This window comes from Balaenoptera borealis, assembly GCF_965194805.1.
Source record: "Balaenoptera borealis genome assembly, chromosome: 4".
Taxonomy (NCBI): domain Eukaryota; kingdom Metazoa; phylum Chordata; class Mammalia; order Artiodactyla; family Balaenopteridae; genus Balaenoptera; species Balaenoptera borealis.
Window position 1 is genome coordinate 101,461,209 of NC_138861.1, and position 22,821 is coordinate 101,484,029.

A 22,821-nucleotide genomic window follows, 5' to 3' on the forward strand; every position below is an offset into this window, starting at 1 on the left:
TGCATCCCTGTTTGTGGTGGTGAGAAACTGGAGGAAACTGTCACTGGGGAAAGAATAGGTAAAATGAGGCCGATGCACACGAGGACTTTTTTTTTTGTTAACATCTTTATTGGAGTATAATTGCTTTACAATGGTGTGTTAGTTTCTGCTTTATAACAGTGAATCAGCTATATGTATGCATATATCCCCATATCCCCTCCCTCTTCTGTCTCCCTCCCACCCTCCCTATCCCACCCCTCTAGGTGGTCACAGAGCACAGAGCTGATCTCCCTGTGCTATGCGGCTGCTTCCCACTAGCTATCTATTTTACATTTGGTAGTGTATATATGTCCATGCCACTCTCTCACTTAGTCCCAGCTTACCCTTCCCTTTTGTGTAGCGTTTAGAAGCAATAATCAGGGTGTGATTGTAGGTAGCTATATACATCTTGAAAGTGTATTGTTGAGTGGAGAATAATAAAGAGAACAAGATTTATAGGTCGATACAATTTATATAAGGTAAGACCATATATTCATATGAATCAACCCCTGTAATCTTATAAGGATATATACATATCCAAGGACACATACACAACAGAGATGCAGGGACCAGAGAAGGGGGAAGTAATGGAGTGAAGGGGAAAATTCATAAATTGAGAAAGGCCTTTGGAGACCTATGATGATGGTAAAGCATATACATCCACTATGGAGGAAAGAAGAGTGAAAACGGAGATCATTCATAGCAATGATTCTCCTGATTCTTTTTTAGTGATTCTGCACCTGACCACTTCTCAGTGGGGGGGGGGGGGGGGAGGGGGTGCCTCCAACACCAGAAGTAGGCTGCAAGACCAGTGTATGAGGTGTTATTTGTGGCTGAAGACTTGAAGACCATTGAGAAGACCTCTGCCTCCAGTGCAAATAACACACCTGGATCCCCAGAGTGCCTTAGTGGGGAGTTCCTTCAGAAATGAGGATGAGAAGTACAGATTCACAGGAGATCACATTTAGGGCCAGACAAGAAATTGAGAGCATAGGAAAAAAAAGAATACTTCCTTACGCTTAAGTAACTAAAAGGGGCAACAATTTGCAAATCTTTATAAAGTTCAGTTTCTAAAAACACCACCACGGTGTCCATCAGACGTTAACTACAGTTTGGGGCCTATTGCTTAAGTTCTTACTATGCTCTGGGATACACAAGCTGTAAGCCATCCCTTCTGCCCATATTTCACTAAAACCTATGTAAACAGTTCATAAATGAGTATACCTGTCAGAACATGTCTCTGCCAGTTTGACCTCTGATTGGGCTTGTGTTTAAAAATGGAAATGTCTATTATAGGCAACTCCCAAATTAAAAATCAATTTTATTTCAAAATTTATTTTGTGACCTTGTGGTTTAGAAATGAGAATGTCTTTTCCCATAAAAGCAATGTTGTCAGTGGTGTAACCCCCTTTCCTGGGCACTGGGCCCACTCTAAGCAAAATTCTGCCAAGTCTGACAGTTACTGTTAGTGGTTAACCCTGCAGTAGTCACAGGCTGTGCTTCATGTGCCCGGCACATCTATCCATGCGCACACCTGTGCACGGGGAAATTGCGCCATTTTTTTTTTAATTGGGGTATAGTTGCTTTCCAATGTTTGTGTTAGTTTCTGCTGTACAGCGAAGTGAATCAACTATATGTATACATATATCCCCTCTTTTTTGGATTTCCTTCCCATTTAGGTCAAATACCATATATTAACGCATATATGTGAAATCTAGAAGAATGGTACAGATGAACGTGTTTGCAAGGCAGAAATAGACACAGATGCAGAGAACAAACGTATGGACACCAAGGGGGGAAAGGGGGGGGGGTGGGATGAATTGGGAGATTGGGATTGACATATACACACTAATATGTATAAAATAGATAATTAATAAGAACTTGCTGTATAGCACAGGGAACTCTACTCAATGGTCTGCGGTGACCTAAATGGGAAGGAAATCCGAAATTACGCCGATTCTTAAGCTGAAGAGCTGATCCAGAGGAATTGCAGACAAAGTAAAGAATAGGGATGTATTGTTTCCCTAAACCCCTGGATCTCAATCCTGTTTGGGGATCGAAGTTGCCACTCAGCATCTTTCAAAGGGGGAAATCAGAATCCCGGCAGGTGGGTGTCAGGTGCAGGAACTGCACAGGTGATTCTGGGCCCTGTGGTGTTGCCAGCAAGCACCACTGTTATTCCAATCCTCCATTCTCCTCCACACCTGTGATATCGACCAGGGTTTTAGGAGAGCAGGGAGCTCAGGAGGCCTCTGGCATCTAAAATCCAGCATGCAGGTGACTTTAAGACTTCATCCTTGCTGGCTGTGGAATCTGTCACATGCCCAGGCTGACAAACCCTTATCTACAACCTTATCTTCACTTGGTGTGTCTAGTATAATGCTGAGATTCTCGGGAAAGTGACACCTTCTTTTGTTTTAGAAATAGGTGATCAAGATGTTGACTTCTGCTTCTGATCAACAGAAAAAAGAAAAAAATCAAACCACATCATCTGAAGGGAGAGGGAATGGATCAAGTTCTGATACGGGTTCCCTGTTGACAGCCGGGCCATCATTTTTGCGTTCCTTCATGCAGTCTGTCAACAAGCAGTAGGACAAACAAAAAGCGCTCTGGCCGGACACTTCTCCAGGCTCTGGGGCTACAGAGGAGAGCAAAACAGATGAAAGTCTGTTTACAAGTAAGTAAAATATGTAAAATGTATGTTGGAGGGCACTCAGTGATAAAGTGAAAAATAAGTTAGGAAAGAGCCTCAGGAAGTTTTGGAGGTGGGGGTGGGATAATGAAGGCCTCGCGAGAAGGTGACGTTTGTGTAAAGACTTGAAAGTGTGAGAGGTGAGCCACGTGGTGACCTGTTGCAAAAGCAGGTGGCATGTCTGGGATGGAGGGGCGGCGGACATCAGGGAGGCTGGAGTGGCCTGAATGGGGTGAGTAAGGAAGAATCTGAATAGAAATAATGAGAAATGAAAAATGAGGTTTATTTGATTTAAAAACAAAACAAACCGTGTAGTGACAGTGGAAGGACATGATCCCCTTTCTCTCACCACCCTCTCTGAGTCCTGAAGCTTTTGCCCCAAGACTGAGAGAGTCTGCATCCCTATTTCCCACATTCCCTGATAAGGTACTATAGTAGCTTTACCCAGGACTTAAACTTTCTTCCTCAAATACCCCATGTCCCCCAAATGTTTTCTTCTTTCCCCCTTAAACAGTATTCCTTGCTTCCATGAAGATGAAAATAACTATGTGTTAGTTATTGAATAGAACTCAATTGAATATAGAGTTCTCACTAAGGTGCTTGTCAATAAGAATAAGTCTCTTTTTGCCTAAACAGATTTGGAAATATCTACCAAGTAGTAAAAATACATAAATAAATAAGTCTCTAATTGTTGTACCATCCAGCCCTGGGAGGAACAGAATTCCTGACACACTGCCTGCACCTACAAGTCTGTTCTGGGTCAGGGGCCGTAGCTGGTGGTTCAGTGTATTTTCCCATGGTTTACTCCAGAACCCACAGGCTCATTAGCATCAGGACCCCTGCTTGATGTCTTTTGGAAGTGATGGCACACATTTCGTGGTGGGAAGGGGCAAAGATGACAGGCCTTGGACAGAAAGAGAACTCACCTGTCAGTTGGCATTTGCAGTTTGCTGTCTGCTGCACTCGCCAAGCTTAAGGCAGGGCCTGGGGGAATTTAGGGGCCTGCCGTGCCTTCTGAGAGCAGACGTCACAGAATGCCCTGGACCTCTGCTGTTACGGCAGTGAGTCAGGGAGCACGAGGTGGGGAAGCAGCTGGGGTGAAAGCAGAGAGAGGATAAATCAGTGCAGGAAACAGCAGGCCAAAGTTTCCAGAAGAGCTGCTACCACTGCCTGCTGCTTTGAAGTGAAAGAAAGCAGGCAAGAGTCAGATGGCTCAGAGGGACCCAGAGGTGAGAGAAGAAACGTTCTCAGGAACTTCAGCACCAAAATAGGTTTTCATTCTGGATGACCCAATCCAGATTTAGAGTCAGCCAGATCACACACTTACACACACACCTCTCTCTCTGTCTGTTATCTATCTATCTATCCATGAAAAGACAAAGTCAAACCCACACTGTCTGGAACAAGAAGAAATGGGTCAAATCCTGAAAGCTGTTCCTTTGGTATCCAGGCTGGAATTAAGAGATTCATTATTCTGCCAACAAATATTAAGTGCTGCACGTGAATAAACACACACACACAAGGATATATCACTTTTCAGTGTGATGTCAGAGGAACACACACACACACACACACATTCATAAAGACGTGAGGTCACTCCTGAGACCCAAGTGAAAAGTTAGGTTTTACCGAATTTGGGTTCTAAACTCAAGGCTACTAGCCAGGTTCAGCAGAGGGGTGGAGGGACTCTGCACCCGGGAATGAAGACATTCCGCAGCCTCATTTCCTGGGGGTATTGCGATTTGTTAGCAGGAAACACGCTTGCGGTTTGTGATCTAAGGCAATTTGGGGAAAATATACAAAATGTATGGAAGGACTTTTGATAATGATAGAAAAAAATGTTGGAGGATCATGAGTAAGCGTGCTGAATGGTGGTTTTCATTATTGTTAAAGACTTTTGCATAAGAACTTTAAATTTAGCGTATTCACAGTACTTCCTAACAGATTTAAGGTAAGAAATTTGGTTTAATTGCTTTCCATAACACTCCTCCCCAACATACTCCTTATCCAGAGTTTCACACTCTGAATGGGCTCCCTGGACTTAACCTAAAAATGCGACATTGGCTTAGCAGTCAGGCTGTGAAGGGAGGGCGCAGGTGTGCAGGCTGGAAAGATGGTGACCCTCGTGCGTTGCGGTGAAGCGTGGGTATAACATTTCCTTGTGATACCCTGGAAAGCTGACCACACGCTGACTAAGCCTGCAGCTTTAGGGAAAAGAAAAACATTCAGAATGCTGGTGTGTGTTCTTATTGGTCGTTTCAGCAAAGCCCTACGAGAGCAATGCGCTGAGGCCAGAGCTAGCCAGCCTGCGAGCACAGGAACAGACCTCTGCGCGGATGGAGGCTCTCTTACTGCAGATTAAATCCTGAATGACAGAGTTAAGTCATGTGAGGTGCAGCAGAGCTCCGCACCCCAACGGAAACATTTAACAGGTGGCTCTAAAGAGTTTACTCGGTAGGACTGGCGTCCCTAACCTTCTCCCACAGTCTCATATTGAAATCTCTGGAAGGCAAGGTGAGACAGGCCTGAAGCAAACATCAGGTTTAGGAAGCTGCCTTCTCCACCAAGCCTAATCAGAGACCAGCAAATCAAAGGGCAGAGCTTTTAGCTAAGCCTACTAATACATCGTGAAGGTACAGGTGGCTATGGGGGGGCAGGTTAATCCACTTTGGAGTTCAGGGAACGTTCTGACTGTCCACAGTTTTTCCCTGTTTCACTTCTTGATGAATTGATGTTTAAGCTGAAACGTGAAAGACAAGTTAGAAATTAGCCAAGGGAAAAGTAGGAAGAAGACTTTCCTAGCCAAGGACACACTGCAAAGGGGGGCACACCTGAGAACAGAGAGAAGCTCCAGGATATTGTTAGCTAACCCTGGCCATGATATGGTGTTCCCTTTCCTGGCATACTGAAAATGGCACAGGATTTTCAGGTATCCAGATTTGAGTCTGAATATTTGAGTGCCTCTTATTGTTATATGACAATTGGCCGTGGTCATAATTTTCCACAACTTCTGTCAAATGGAATAGTAATAACTACCTTGTGAGATCTGACAAAGGGAAATTACGTGAAGTAATTAGAAAGGTGCTAGGTACATAATAACTGCTTAGTAAGTGTTGATATCTTTGTAACATGATGATCCCTACATATTTTTCACAGCCAAAGTGACCCTTACTGCTTTCACAAATCCTTTCTTCTCTGATAATTCCAGCTCTTTTCCCCGCTTCTTTAAACTCCTATATTCCCTTCTCTTGTCAAAGAATGTGGTTTTTCATTTTTCATTAAAGTAAAAAAAAACTAATATAAGTTTCACGTGCACAACACAGCGATTCAGTATTTTTATGGTTATATTCCATTTAAAGTTATTATAAAATAATGGCTGTATTTCCCGGTGCTGTATAGTTTTTAAAATTAGCCTTTACTCACTAACATGATTGTAACTCTCTAAGAAAAACTTCTCATAAACTCCAGGGTACCTGGAGAGTTAATGAACACAGAGTTGGTAATTTATGATCATAAATTTTCAGGGCTAGAAAGGCCCATAAAATTATGGTTGTTGAACTACCATAAATGCTGAACTTGATGGTGCTCATGCAACGAGAGTACCTGAAAATGAACCAGAAATATACTCAGGGGATACATTCCCATAGAAACTATTTTGGTGTGAACATGTATACATAGATGCTAAATGCTACAGAAATGTAATAATTTTGGGGGGTCGGGGGAGGGAGAATAATGTTATCTATTCAAACAGGTGGCACACAGGTAACAATGGACTCTGTTACACTGAGGGGGTCTGCTTACCTGGTCTGCCCCTCTGGGAAGCAGAACCCCAACTGCTGTGATCAAGTGGGTTAGTTCATTTCAGGTACATTTCTCAGTAATACCCCAGATGGTGGTTTACTTGGTACCTTAGAAAGAGAGCAAGGATTAGTTGAGAAGAACTGAACCTAAACCTAGAAAGAAGCTGTATTTACTAAATAAATAAATGAAACATAACAAGTACTCTGTCATATGCTTACTCTCAGGATGGTGTACTTCTAGGAACTGGTAAAAAAACCCTTAACAGGGGTGGTTAAGGGAGGCGTTTCTATTCTGATTCTTGCCTGGGCCCTCACATGTCACCTGTTTCTGTATCATTCACTACTTCGGGGTGGTGCATTTGGATCCAGGTGTGTTTAAATTTGGATTCGGGCCTACTTCTTACTAGAAATATAGTTTTGAGTAAGTTTATCCACCATTTTTGAATTGTAGTTTCTACAGCTAGAAGTGGGGAAGATAACTTTACCTTATGGGATGATTGTGGGAATTGGTGATAAGAAATTTGAAGCTTATGGTGATGTGTGTCACAGAGCTCAAATTTATGCAAAGATTGCATGAATAACGCTTTGGTTTATTACTTTGTTGGTCTTTTTAACATCATCCTTTTCTGTGGCCCACGCTACTCCGTGGTAGATTGGTCGGGTCCTGATAGACAGGGAAGGTAGAATTCACAGCCTGCATTTACTCAAGTTTCCAGCTCGTAACCAGAGTTGTCATCAGTCCTATTTCTCCACCTTGGCTCTTGTGTTTCTATAGTTTCTTGTCCATTAGCGACTGCGAAGCTGACACTGGAGAAAGACCAGTGTTTTTTCAAATGTGTTCCCTACTGCAATCAGAGAATTCTTTCTCTCTGTGCTTTTTTGGTAGTAGTTGTGTGGGTGGGAATTTTATAGAACACTCTGGCTCAGGAAAGAGAAAAAAAATCAAGGCTGCACGCTACATCAAAACTTCTCCTCCCATTAATCAAAAACTGACTTAATGTTTTATTTCAGTAGCACGTTGCCTTTTATACCTGTCAGCTGAACCACCTGGGATTTTGTGGTTTAAACATTTCATTTTCCTGTAAGGATGAGATATAGTGAAACAACAACAACAGAAACAGTAAGTTACACAGATGAATACCGTACTGAAATAACATGCTGTACAATCTCCAGTGGCCAATTCACATGAAAAGTGACTGATTCCTTTAAATATCAATGACTCTCTCTCTCCCAGTATATTAAATTCAAATCCTCCTGATATTTTCATGGTTTATTCCAAAGTACTCTGCTCATATATAATTTTTATAGACCAATGGAGACTTTTAGGTAAAATACTCTATTGCATTCAATTCCATTTACTAAATAAATATATATTGAAACACTACTAAATTCAGAGGGACTAACTTAAACCCCTACAGGTCTCCAAAGATTTCCTGTTCGTAAACAACTTATTTTGCTTCTTCTCTACATGAAATACAATCTGTTTTACATATAAATAGAGGTTTCTTTTAATTATGGAACATCCAAATTGCAATCATAGCTCTTTTTATTTTATATGGCATGTATTTCCCAGGGTGAATAAGATACTTCATAAATCAGAGTAGAAGGATATATTCAATTATGCAAGATGCTACGTTTCCAAAAATGTAAGCAGTTGGACTTGAAATATTTTACTTCAATTCGTACATGTATTAAATAAGTATATTTTGGGCACCTACTATGTGCCTGACACTTTGGTAGTATCTGAGAGATGAATAAAACAAGATCCTTACTCTCCAGGGACTCAAAATCCATTAAACATACAAATTGCAATAAATCATGGTATGCACAGCAACAAAGGTGTGTTTAAGGTACTGAGGAGGCTACTACAGATATAGAAGAGAAAGTTGGGGAGGAATCTCTTGATTTCGTGCTTCTTCCAAACAACCTGTTCTCCCTGGGTGTTCCCAGTTGGTGAAGCCAAAAATCTAGGCATCGTCCATGAATCGACCCTTTCCTTAATCTCCCACATTCAATCCACCAGCTGGTCCAGCCAGACCTTCCCCTAAGCTGTATTTTAAGCCTGCCAAGACTTCTGTCTCCCCACTGTTACCCCTCAAATTCCAGCTCCCATCATATCTCCTCTGGTCCTCTTCAATAACCAATTTCCTTTGTCTCCCTGCTTCCATTTTTGCCACCCTACAATGCATTCTCCACACAGCCGTAAATATGATGTGTAAACATATAAATCAAATTATGTCATTCTACTGCCTAAAGTCCTTCAGTGGCTTCTCGTTACATTTAAAATTCAACCCAACATTGGACTTTGACCTACAAGGTCCAACATGATTTATCCCAAGCCTTCTTTTCCTTCTTCATCTCCTTCCCTTTTCTGCTCAGTTCCACTTTATAAAAGTGGTGAAACGTACAAATAGCGCACCATCTTGGTTGCTACAAGTTATATTAATGCAGCTGTGTACATCAACCCTCTTTCTGTTTTTAAATATGTCTAGCTTGCTCTCACCTCCAACTTTCTGAATGAAACTCTTTTCCCCCAGATATGCCCATGGATGGCTCCTTGTTTACTTGCAGATCTTAGCCCAGAAGTCACGTCCTCACTCTCTATCAACTCACTCTTTTTAATTCTTCACAACACTTTCCTATATCTGAAATTATCTTGGTATATCATTTTTTATCTTTCCTTCCCAATCCCTCCTTACCCTTGCCCTCTACACACACACTTAAATGTGAGCTTCACAAGATCAAGGACCTCTTAGCATTAGATAAGCACTTAGCATTAGATATTTGTGGAATGAATGATTTCATAGGCAAGATGACATTCGAACTACGTAAACTCTTATTAGATCAAGAGGGTGGAGTGTGGATTTAAAACTATAAGCTATTGTTTGTTCCCAAATTGCCTTGTGAGAGAGAAATGTAAACATAAGGAACTGGCAATATCATGGCTCACATTCCAATTGGGAATAACTTCCTGATAAGCAGGCATAGTATGGATTGAAATAAGCTTCGCTCCGTGCAGCAAGACAGACTAAGACAGAGTACCCTTGGAACATGTTTTCATTTTTAAAAAATTTTCGGTGTCAGAACTGGGGTCTACACTCAGAAGTCAACACATGGTTTATATCTTTCCAATTATACTGTCACTCTCTGGTATTTTTAAAGGTGAAATTGCAATTTAAAATTTAAATACTTTTATGGCTTTTTGTGTGTGTGCATGATTGAGAAGAGGGGTCATAAGAGTTTATTGGCAAATCTGGCATATACCGAAAATATTCAGTGACAAATCACAAATCATTTGCAAGAGTCTCGGAAATAAAAGCTCATTTAATTATCTGTCACGAAAGCTTTTAACGTAGGGAGACTTGAGCTAACAGTGACAAGAATCTGCAAAAAACCCCACCACCTTTTTTACATTTTCAGGAGGCCATTCCTGTTCTTAATTGAATCTTTCAAGTTTTTATTATGATTTATGGAGCTATTGGAAATAAATCAGCTTTTGTCTTCTCATTGTCTTTATGGGGAGTTTACCCATTTCCCAGGAATCGTGAGACTTTGTCAGGTAATTATGGAATCTGGCCTCTTCGAAGTCCAAAGTGTTGACCTCTCTAGAAACCACAAAATTAGAATGTGGATGACTTAATGAAGAGATTTTTTTCCTTCAGATTAACATTTATATTTTCCCAAGAAATTTATGTAACCATAATAAATGTCTGATGTTAATGGCATAGACATTCTTATCATCTGAAGTCTAACTATTCTATTTTCTTTTTTCTAGTAGATAACTAGCCATTGCTAACATTTTTGGTTTCTGGGAGTTTGGGTTTGTCTCTGCATCCCCTCCATCCACAGAGCTCATCTGGTTTCAGAGCTACACAATCACTTCTGTCCCAATGACATCCTGATTTCCAGGCTAGACTTCTTACCCAAGCACCAGGCTTTAAACGATCCCAGGATATTTTCATGCAAAAGCTCAACCACTGTATAAAATTCAACAAACCCAACTTAACCAAGGCTACTCTGCCATACACTTGTGTCTATCTTTCACTCCCTCATCCCCTACACTCCCTCTCCTATATTCCCTTCCATCATTTCCTCATCCCTTCTGTTCAGACTGTAGCACAGTCTTATATATTATCTCTTAGATTCGTTTCTTCTAGTCCCATTGGGTACACACTTGTACAGACATCATCACACCTAAATCAAGTCATTAATGTCCCCATCTGTCTCCCTGCCTCTTACTCCTTTGCCCTTCAAATCCAGATACATTTTCAGAAATAGTATTAGCAGCATAAAAATGATAGAAAAGGATCCAAGAACTCTTCACTTACCACGAAAAGGAGAGCTTGGCATTACCTGTCAAGACAATTTTTAACAACACATCTTAGCTCTTAAGGCCCCACCTTCCCTTGTTTTTGGTAAGCTTGCAATCTAGACAATCACATCTCTTTGCTGTCCTCTCCCCGACCTTTTCAGGTGATCCTGTGTCATTTTTCACCTTGGATGATCTCCTCTCTTCCAATCACTTTTCCAAGTTTACTTTTCCTTCAAGTCACTTTTCAAACCTCATCTTTTCAAGGAAGTCTTCCCTGGACACTAAACTCTATATCCATTTCTTTTTTGACAGTATATTCTCATGTGTTGCTTTGTGTGCCTGGATCTTGTCTCCCTCCTAAGAACATGAATTCTGCAAGGCAGAGATGTTATTTTCTGCAACCTCTGCATCTTCCACAGTACTAAACATTTTTTTAAATGTTAGTAAGCACAGCAACAAAGAATCAGTCTAGTATATAAGCTCCATGAGGGCTGGGGTCATGCCTATTCTGTTCCCAGCTGTGTATCCTGTAGGTAACACAATGCCTGGCCCATAACAGGTGTCCAATATATATCTTGTGATTCAGAGAATGAATGAATAAGAGCTGAGAGAGACTCACAAGTTACAGTGAAAACCCTCCTATGTCAATTTTTATCGTGCTCATTTAACAAGTAAGGGTAATTAAGAGAAAGAAATACCTAGGGTAGAATCTCAAATCCAATGCTATCTATCCATGAGTTAAAATAGAAACCACAGCATACATATGTTTAAAGAAACTGGTGTAGGAGGATGACTCATGACAGTCCGAATCCAGTCACCTCAAAAAGCTCAAAAGCTTCGAGATTTCTGTTACCTTTGGTCTGGCACGGAGGACAAAGTATCACAGAGCAAGATTGTACAGTTGCTTCAGGCAGGTGGAAAGCAAGGGGAAGGGGAACTGGTTCCCACCGTCAGGAAGCAGGCAGATCTGCCCACAGAGCGATCACTGCAATATGTTCTTAACAAAGATGATATTTTAGTTCTCTTCTTCTCAATCTTAGGGTTAGGTCCCCATGTTAGGAGCTGTCATTTCACACTATGCTCTACTCTAGCATTTATTACAACTGTAATAAAATAATTTTTTGTTTGCCATGTTTCTTTAAAACGTTACTCCTGCAAAGTACAAGCTTCAGGAAGCCTTCTTGTGTCTCACATGACTGGAATAGAGCCTGCAGCATAGTAGGTGCTCAATATAGATTTGTTAAATGAATGAGGAATTCTAGGTCTATACTCAAACGCATGCGCACGTGTGTGTTTGTGTGTGTGTGTGTGGGTGTTTGTGTACACCCATGCATGTGAGAGACAGACAGACAGATATTAAAGTTCTGGATAGACCTGAAGACTACAGGACAGTCTCAGAGAAAAACACTGAAACCCATAAAGGGAATGGAAAATACGTGCTAAGAGAAGAAAAGGTCACAGTTGATGTTGTGAAATTTAGAGATAAGAATGTTATAGAATGAGGCAGCTCTGTGACATGAAAATTGCCTATTCTTGGCTGTCTTATTTCATTTGTACCTATAAAATGGGGATAATAGCCATTTTCCCTTACATTAGGGTTAATTGGGGTTGTGTATGTGAGGCATTGAACCCAGTCCCTGGTTTCTACACAAGAAACTACTCACCCTCTTGACAATTTTCTCTGAATTCACGAACTCATAGGCTATTCTTTAAGAGAATATGATGAAACAAACCTGAGAAAACAAAAAAGCGGGAAATACAAAACACAGTGTAACAGATCCGATTGTACATGTTAAAAAATCATTCAAAGCCTTGCAAAAAGGAACTAGAAAATGTTTCCTCTGATGTCATCCCATCCTAAATACTATATCTATTTGTACTTAAATGTCTGTATCTCTCTTTCCATTCATATCTCAGACTGCATTTGTCCATATTTGTTCATGTATTTTAATTAGTGGTAGACTTTTTAGCAACTGATATGTAAATAAGTAAAAATCAACATTTTGTAAACAAAAAGTTGAAATCTCCTCCTTCTCTTCCTCTTCACCCTTGCTTGTTTTGTTTTGTTTTGTTTTTGAAGTGACCAGATATCAAAACAGATTTCTTCCTGTAACTTTGGAATATCTTACAGAGTTTTGATGAACTTAAAATTTTGTTTTAGGTACAAAGGGCCACAATGAAGTTTTTAAAGTAAGTGCCAAGGTAAGTTCTGCTGACTTCAACATCTGACGAATGCTGGGCATATTCCTTTATTCACAGGCTGAGCAACATTAATCTTTGTAAAGACATTCCTCCATGACTCAAGTGCCCAGAGTGATGGTGTGAAACACTGGTGCACTGTTGACCAGCCATCTTCCAACAGGAAGCAAACCAAATCTTGGGCTGGGATCTTTTCCTGAAGTGTATAGTCAGGGACTTGAGATCTCCCTCTTAAAATTTAAATCGTTGAATAAATGTTGGGATTAAAAAAAAAAATCTCGGTGGTAAAGTTGACTGCATCAGTTCAAAGCCCTTTTCAACCAAGGGCCCTAATGAAGCTCCACTGTAAAGAACAATGGTTAGAGGTAAATTTTAGGATAGGGGTGAAATGTGAGCAAAACTTTCAAAATAAGAAGACTTCCCTCCTAAGAGATTCTGTTAGATTTTGTCATTTAACAGTAAGGTAACTATTAATATTTACTGGACATTTAACATGTGTCAGGAATTTTGCATGTTAAATCTTTACAGCAACTTTGTGTAGTAAATCTTATCTTTCTTATTCGTCTCTTATAGATGAGCAGACTGGAGCACTGAGAGGTCAAGAAACATGCTCGTGCCATGCGTCCAGTAAGTGGCTGAGCCAGGGTTTAAGTCCAGGCAAATGCATTCCTCAGGCCACGGGCTATGCTGTGTGCCATTGCAACTCACGTTGGTAGCAATCAGAATCTGTCCTTAGGACGGGGGCTACCAGTGGACTGATTATATATGATTGGGAGATTTTTTTTTAATTTTTAATATTTTATTTGTTTTTATTTTTTTCTTCTAGTTTTATCGAGATATAATTGACATACAGCACTGTATAAGGTGTACACATGACCCAGCAATTCCACTCCTGGGTATTTATCTGAAGAAAATGAAAACACTGATTGAAAAGATGTATGTACCCCTATGTTCATAGCAGCATGATTTACAATCTTATTTACAATAGCCAAGATATGGAAATGACCTAGTTGTCTATCAACAGATGAATAGATAAAGAAGATGTGTTATTTATATATATATATAAAATACACACACAATGGAATACTACTCAGCCTTAAAAAATAATGCAATCTTGCCATTTGTGACAACATGAATGCACCAAGAGGGTATTATGTTTACTGAAGTAAGTCAGGCAGAGAAAGAAATACTGTGTGATTCACTTATATGTGGAATATAAAAAAACAAAACAAATAAACATAACAAAAAAGAAACAGAATTATAGATACAGAGAACAAACAGGTGGTTGCCGGAGGGGAAGGAGGTGGGGCGAGGAGAGAAATAGGTGAGGGGAATTAAGAGGTACAAACTTCCAGTTGCAAAATAAATGAGTCATGGGTATGAAATGTATAGTATGGGGAATATAACAATGATTATGTAGTATATTTGTATGGTGACAGATGGCAACTAGATTTATAGTGGTGATCATTTTGAAATGTACAGACATATTGAATCACTATGTTGTTAACAGGAGCTAACACAGTGTTGTAGGTCGATTGTGTGATTTCTGATCCAGACAGAGGACTGATATGTCTTTATTACGTCTTTATTCACTTCTGATGGAAAAGAGGCATGTGTTTTCTACTGAAGAATGAAGAACTTCAACCTCAGTAAAGGCTTCAATACCTGATGTGGCCTGCGTGATAATTTACTTTATTTGCAGTTTACCTGTCACTGACCTACAAAGATAGCATCTGGCTCTGCTTACAGAAAAGCAGGAACTCATGATTAACTGCCTTTGACTGTGCTTTTCCCAAAGCCATCTGCATCTGCTGTGCTTTGCAACTGAAATTTCCAAAAAGCAGCCCCTCCTGACATAAAAATTAGGTTTCATACAAACAGAAGTTCCACATCAAAAAGGAAAATGAGTAGAGGGTGTAATAATTTAGTGCTAGATGTTCAAAGAAGCAGGGCCCCAAATAATACATGGACTGAAACTGTTTAGATAACGTACCTAAAACAAACAGTATTTTAACAGGTGAAATTATTTTCCTTTTCCCTGAACATTTGACATCAGTGACCACCCTGTCAGAGTGTGTTTGAGCATGTGGGAGGGACCTAACAGAAATCAGCAAAACCTTCCTGAAGGATTTTTGAAGGAAGAGGACTTGTCAAGGCTAGAATATGGGAAGGATGATGCATTTTAGGCAGAGGGAGAACATGAACAAAAAGATAGATGTGGGAGGAAAGAAGTTTCCGGAGGCTGGGACGCCAAGTGTGAGACGTGGAATAGCTAGCCAGGTAGTTCAGAGGCAGCTCTGGAAACACTTTTGCATTATGCAAAGAAGTCTAGTTTTATTCTACAGGCAAAAGGAAGCCGTGAAGTGATGTGAAGCAGAGGAGTAACATGATTAGTTTCAGATTTTAGAAAGCTCACTGGAAGTATGGTGGCCACTGTATTGGAAAGAAGTAAGAATGGAACAAGAGAGGACTAGTCATGAGGCTATTGGAATAATCCTTGTAAGAGAGGATGCTGGCTTGAACTGAGGCAGTAGCAATAAGTTGGGACAAGGGGGTGGATGTAAGAGGTCCACCTTAGGCGTTTGAGTCTATAAATACGGTGGCTGATTGTATTGGGTTGGCCAAAAATTTCATTCGGGTTTTCCGTAAGCTGTTATGGAAAAACCTGAATGAAATTTTTGGCCAACTCAATATGTGGAAGTAGAGGAGCCAAGGATAACTATTATGTTTCTGACTTGTGTACCAGAAGATGGAAGAGACTTGCATCTGTTTGTCTGCTAAGAGCAAAGAACCAGTGGTGGTGAAAATGTTGGATAGATGGGACAGATGAAGGCTGTTTGATGTCTGTCTTGGAGAAGCAAGAGGACACGGGATGCCAGTGGAAGGAGAAACCCCTTCCACTGAGGTGGGAGATCAGAAGATAAAGAGGAAAGAGGATGCAGGTAAGTCCGTGCTGGCATAGTGGATGGGGTAGCAGTGCTTAGAAGGCTGAGAGACTTTTGAACTTTCTCTAAGACGTAATAGACAAGATTTTTGGACAAAGGTGTTAGATAAGAAACTCGGGGAGAGTGAAGGTTTGAACTGTTGGCACAAGAGAAAGGAAAGTAGCCTAGGAAGAGACAGACAGCGGCTGGGTAGGTTAGTGGCTTTGAAAGGGCTGAAGGAAACCATAAACTGGCAGTGGTACCATTCTGCTCAGTTCGTGATGCATAACTTGACCCTGCATTGTATTATGACTTATTATCATTAGGGCCACAGGGATGGCAGGGACCATGTTTCGTGTAACCTGAAGACTCTTCAGTGTTCAAACAGAGCATGACCCATATTAAATGCTCAATATACTTTTGTTGACTTGAAATTTGTGGAGCTATGGAGCAGTAGACATGAAATACTATTAGCAAATTGAACTTTTTTTTCCAAGTGCGTTAAATGGCAGTAACTTGGAGAACACTGCAAGTAGAAGAGCCAATATTTTAGGATGGTTCTCCCAGGAGTGACGGTTCTTTGTGTGAACAGGTGTATCTGAAAAGACCAATTTGCTGCCACTGGTCACTTTCCTGCTGCAGACTCTGGGTTTGATGATTTAAGGTGAGGCAGAACACCTGGCATTGTTTACAGCGCTCTTTCTTCACAGTGACAATCTCAAAGAGTCTGGGGTTTCAGGGAGAAAAGTGAAGGGAACTGGAAAAACAGATACAAAGGGATAATGAAGGAGAAGAGTGAGCTGAGGCCAACTGCCAAGTGAAAGTTGCTGCCTGACAGTATATGCTGTAAGGCAAAGAGCACAGAGTTGGACGTAAAAAAAAAAAGGAAAACACCTAAGTTCTAGTTTGAGCTCAGTCTCTGAGTAATTATATCACCTTTGACCTGTGACCTTTAATCAGTTTTCTGAGACTCAATTTTTTTGGTTCTCCAAGGGGAGTCATACATTTGCATCAGACGATTCTTTTAATAAACATTTTGTGAACTGCCCAGCATTCTACAAATATGTAGTCAAAGGCTACAGATGAGAACCTTGATGCAAAGCTGACTTTTACATTGCATGCACGGCATCTCCGTATCTTAGCCTCACTGCCCTACCTTTGCTCCTGCTCACCCCAGCCCAAGTTGTCTCTGCTTCTCTTTCTCCTATCTCTTCAGAATTTTATCTCCAGACAGTCCTTACATGGAAGTTGCAACTTCAGTGTTTACTCCCCAAGGTATCCTTTTCAGTGTATCCAGTATGATCACTGACACACCATCCTTCCAATCTCTAAACATTTGCAAATATGAAGTCATTTGTCAGTGCAACTCAATGAATGCTTATTGAGTTGCTATTATGTGTGAAGCCCTGTATTAGGTGCAGAGAATACAAGGATGAGGTACAATAGAGGAGATGATTCTACTGATTCTACTCAGATGCTAACCGTTCATATTAAAGTACTGGGTTGGCCAAAAAGTGCCTTTGGTTTTTTTTTAAGTAAAAATAAAAGACACATTTTTCATTTTCACCAGGAACTTAATTGAACAACGTGTTCACACTTTTGTTCCACTGCCTTCTGCCGTTTTTCAGGCAACTTCATAATTCCATCTTCCCCAAATTTTTTATCTTTTTGAGCAAAGAACTGTTCCAGGTTCCTTTTACAGTCTTCCAGGGAATTGAAATTTTTTCCATTAAGAGAATTTTGTAAAGACTGAAATAAATGGAAATCCGAAGGTGCAATATACAGTGAATATGGCGGATGAATCAGAACTTCCCAGCCAAGCTGTAACAGTTTTTGCCTGGTCATCAGAGAAACATGCAGTCTTACGTTATCCTCATGGAAAATTATGCATCTTCTGTTGACTAATTCTGGATGCTTTTCATTGAGTGCTGCTTTCAGTTGCTCTAACTGGGAGCAGTACTTGTTGGAATTAACCGTTTGGTTTTCCAGAAGGAGCTGATAATAGAGGACTCCCTTCCAATCCCACCATATACACAACATCACCTTCTTTGGATGAAGACCGGCCTTTGGTGTGGTTGGTGGTGGTTCATTTCGCTTGCCTCATGATCTCTTCCATTCCACGTTATTGTACAGTATCCACTTTTCATCGCCCGTCACAATTTGTTTTAAAAACGGAACTTTTTTTATGTTTAAGTAGAGAATCACATGTGGAATTATGGTCAAGAAGGTTTTTTCACTTAACTTATGTGGAACCCAAACATTAAAGCAATTAACATAACCAAGCTGGTGCAAATGACTTTCATCGCTTGATTTGGATATTTTGAGTATGTTGGCTATCTCCTGCGTGGTATAACGTTGATTGTTCTCAGTTAATGTCTCGATTTGATCTCTATCAACTTCAACTGGTCTACCCAACCATGGAGCATCGTCCAGTGAGAAATCTGCAGCATGAAATGTTGCAAACCACTTTTGACGTGTTCGATCAGTCACAGCACCTTCTCCATACACTGCACAAATCTTTTTATGCGTTTCAGTTGCATTTTTACCTTTCTTGAAATAATAAAGCATAATATGCCAAATGTTGCTTTTTTTCTTCCATCTTCAATATTAAAATGGCTACACAAAAATTCACCAATTTTGATAAGTCTTTTTTTAAATGCATGCTGATATGACAGCTGTCACATACAATCTAACAAAATGGTTTCGAATGAAGTTAAAGACAACTAAGTGCTTTTAGAGTCATCTTACGGAAAAAAATGAACGAACCTTTTGGCCAACACAATATATTAATAGAAACAGAAAAGAAATTGATTAATTTTATCTGAGAAGTTTAGAGAAAGCTTTCTAGAAGCTGTGGTATTTGACCTTGGCCATGAAGAATGAACACAGTCTATATAATTTCACCAGATAGAGAAAGGGGGAAAGACATTTCAGGTAGAGAAAACAGCCTGGTTGAAAGCCTAGAGCTAACAAAGGGTGCTGTGTGTTGGGGAGAATGACAAGTGGCCTAACTGCTCATTCTCCAACAGGAGATTTTTACTACAAGTTAAAAAATCAAATATGGACACAATGGCCTCAGAAATGGTTATTTCCATTGCTTTTGGAGAGTTATGGCTACCAGAGACTTTGGAACTGTGACGTAGAAGGGTAGTGATAATAACTGTTGAACATATAAGAAGAGCTGTCCCACCAGCAGATGTTAACTTGACTCATTGTGGAGATCATTTCTTAATATATGCAAATATAGAATCATTATGTTGTACATCTGAAACTAATGTTATATGTCTATTATACCTCAATGTAAAAAAAGGAGCAATGCATAAGACCAGTGAACTAAGTAGTTTCATCTTTTGTGGAAGAGCCCAAAGATGGCTGAAGATTTGCCATGGTTTAGGAAACGATTAAAAAAGAAGAAAGGAGCATGCAACTTGGTGTTTTACAAACAGACACACGCACATTCCTAATCACTTGAGATGTTCAGATACCTGCAAGGTGCATGGAAGCCCGCCTCTTTCATCTAAATTCGTCTAAATCTTATGGCAATTGATTACATAGCTATAGCTTGTTTGTAAGAGTCAGAGGTGAAGCTGGGTTCAATCATAGGCTTTGATACTTGTTCCATGTGGGAACTTGGCCAAAGTATTTGATATCTATAAATACTATAAATCTCAGTTGGCTCATCTGTTTGAAAAGGTGAGAATAAGAATACTTATTTCACGATTTGACAATGAGGATTTCCAAGGATGTACGTAAAGCAACCAGCAGAATGCCTCAAATTTGCAATGTGTTCAATGCATGGTGCTCATTATTACTCTTGTCTTAATTCTATTGCCTTTTCTCTACATTTAATAATAATGATGGTTTAATTTGGCATATTTCACAACCAGATATCAAACTGTATTTTAAAAACTCTTATTCCCACCTAACTGGCCTTGCCAGAGCCAGGACTCCTGAATAGGAATTGATGTGGGTAATAATTTTCTTGTGACCATAAAAAGAAATGAAATTGAGTTATTTGTAGTGAGGTGGATGGACCTAGAATCTGTCATACAGAGTGAAGTAAGTCAAAAAGAGAAAAACAAATACACTATGCTAACACATATATATGGAATCTATAAAAAAAAAAAAGATTCTGAAGAACCTAGGGGCAGGACAGGAATAAAGATGCAGACGTAGAGAATGGACTTAAGGACATGGGGAGGGGGAAGGGTAAGTTGGGACGAAGTGAGAGAGTGGCATGGACATACATACACTACCAAATGTAAAATAGATAGCTAGTGGGAAGCAATCGCATAGCACAGGGAGATCAGCTCAGTGCTTTGTGACCACCTAGAGGGATGGGATAGGGAGGGTGGGAGGGAGACGGAAGAGGGAGGGGATATGGGGATATATGTATACGTATAGCTGATTCACGTTGTTATACAGCAGAAACTAACACAACAATGTAAAGCAATTATACTCCAATAAAGATGTTAAAAAAATAATTAAAAAATAAAATAAATAATTTTCTTGTGAGAAGGTAGGTGAAGAGTTGTGCTTTACCTATTTTATAGGTGCCCACACTGAGGCAGAAACCTTGGATGTGCCCCAAGAAATACAGACTCTGAACTAAACCTATAATTAAATGCCTTTATCTCCAAGCCTGCTGACTCAGTCATTTGCTTCTGCAATCTTGTCCACACGAGTGTATGTCATCAGAGTGCTGAAAGGAGCACTCTTAAAGCTCTCTGTGCACCAAGCGGCACTGCCATGGCTAGCATTTCACAAAGAATGAGTCCTTTAGGAAAATCCAATTTGAGAGAAGCAAGAGTAATAACAAAACAAGGATTGCCATTTAATCATATCAAATTACAGACATGTATATCTATATACATATATGCATACATATATATATGGTAATGGTAAAAGGAAAGAGTAATTCATTTTTGCTGTTCTAAAATTGGATTTTTCCCAAAGGTCAAGATAGAGGTCATTCTTTGGACTTGCATTAACGATACTGTAGCTAACAGAGAATGCTGGGAGCGAGAGCTGAAGCCATTGCATGTTAAATAGCTTCCCTAAAAGTGATTGTCCATTTATGCATTTGAAAATCTGAATTGTAGAAGGAATGATGTATGTCTCAGTTAGGTATGGCCTTCTGTAAGATTTTTCATTTCAGAAATTTAGTAATATTCCTTAGGCAATTCTTCCTTCATGAGAAAGGCAGCAGTGGCATGGCATTTAATAAGTTTGCAGCAACATTAAGCTCTATTGATCTGAATTAGTATATCTGCCTTTTGCTTTGATAGTTTATTACTGTGATTCACAGGTAGAAAGATGTATAGTCACCCAGTTTCTATGGGCTATGCTAGAAAAATGTATTGCGTGTCATTGAATATACTGCAAGTCTTCGGAATAATTTACACAGTGTATTTTGGTTTTATATATTAAGGTTTTTTTATCCTGGTGTTAATATCAGTACATAGACACGTAGAACAATGCACCATAAACACTGACTGAATGAATTATTGAGTTAATAGCTTGTATAACATCAAAGAAAGTAAGTGGTGGGTTCAACATTCAAGTTTTAAGCTTGAGAATGTTCAAGTCTTCTGGCCAAAGAGAATGAGGTGGGTTGGTTAGGCCAGAGTTAAGCCCAACAGCCCAAGACTCAGATCTTGATGTGCTATTTTGGCTGCATATCTTAATTACTTGGTCAAAGTTGGGAGAGCTGATGAAGTTGATTTGAGTCAGATTCTCTGAGGCAGCATTAAGAGCTAGAAAGCAAAGTGATAGAACATGATGATCAATAAGAATTGGACTTATGAACTGGGACCAGGGTGCAACAGATTCAGGAATGAGCTGGCTATAATCTAGGAGGGTTCCAGGAAATCACTGTGTGCAGGGGTGGGTGTTTGTTGTAGTTTTTACTTGTTTATATATATGTGGGTATGTTCTATTGGCTAAAGTTTATCAGGTCAAGATGGACTGAAAATGTTTTAGTTTAAATAAATAATAATAATAATAATAATGGTGATTGCTATATACCAGGCAGAGTTCCAGGCTTTTCCATGGATTATCTTAGTTAAATCTGTTTTTTTTTTCCAAAGTAGAGCATTTTTTTTTTTTTAATTATTTGTTTATTTATTTATTTATTTTATTTTTGGCTGTGTTGGGTCTTCATTTCTGTGCGAGGGCTTTCTCCAGTTGCGGCAAACGGGGGCCACTCTTCATCGCGGTGCGCGGGCCTCTCACTATTGTGGCCTCTCTTGTTGCGGAGCACAGGCCCCAGATGCGCAGGCTCAGTAGTTGTGGCTCACGGGCCTAGTTGCTCCGTGGCATGTGGGATCTTCCCAGACCAGGGCTCGAACCTGTGTCCCCTGCATCGGCAGGCAGACTCTCAACAACTGCGCCACCAGGGAAGCCCAATCTGGTATTATTATTACCCTCATTTTATAAATGGAGCACTGAGGTGTAGAGAGTTTAGGTATCATGCACAAGGTAAGGAAAGTGGTAGACTCAGGACTTGAATCTTTGGAAACTGACTCTAAGGTTTGGGCTCTAAACTAGCAGTCTACAAAAGTAGGGTGTACCCTGGCCTTACCATGGACCATTCTCCTAATTTTTTTCTCACCCCATATATCTGGTTCCCGAGTTACTGACAGTCACTTCTGTGACAAGAAATAAATAAATAGATAGGACTTCCCTGGTGGCACAGTGGTTAAGAATCTGCCTGCCAATGCAGGGGACGTGGGTTCGATTCCTGGTCTGGGAAGATCCCACATGCTGCAGAGCAACTAAGCCCGTGCACCACAACTACTGAGCCTGCACTCTAGAGCCCGTGAGCCACAACTACTGAGCCCACTCGCTGCAACTAATGAAGCCTGCGAGCTCTAG

General features: G+C 40.1%; 1 protein-coding gene and 1 pseudogene across 5 annotated transcripts in view; one reads left to right on the forward strand and one right to left on the reverse strand.

The window, feature by feature from the left end:
- LOC309627349 (large ribosomal subunit protein eL33 pseudogene) overlaps window positions 1-147 on the reverse strand; it is a 103,347-nt pseudogene extending 103,200 nt beyond the window's left edge. The window contains exon 1 of the transcript XR_014249466.1: window positions 87-147. The product of XR_014249466.1 is annotated as a large ribosomal subunit protein eL33 pseudogene (transcript). The remainder of the gene's footprint in view (window positions 1-86) is intronic.
- The window catches only part of LOC309627347 (uncharacterized protein), a 34,984-nt gene extending 19,225 nt beyond the window's left edge, over window positions 1-15,759 (forward strand). For 2 of the 4 annotated variants that reach the window (XR_014243690.1, XR_014243692.1), the window contains 2 exons: window positions 1,698-2,695; window positions 4,973-15,759. Coding sequence is in view for 1 of the 4 variants with exons in the window: in XM_082389239.1 (XP_082245365.1) it covers window positions 2,593-2,695; window positions 4,973-4,999 (130 nt within the window). In the remaining 3 variants the exon portion in view is untranslated. The remainder of the gene's footprint in view (window positions 1-1,697; window positions 2,696-4,972) is intronic. The other 2 variants (XR_014243691.1, XM_082389239.1) reach the window with 2 other exon arrangements.
- Window positions 15,760-22,821: the final 7,062 nt, after the last annotated feature.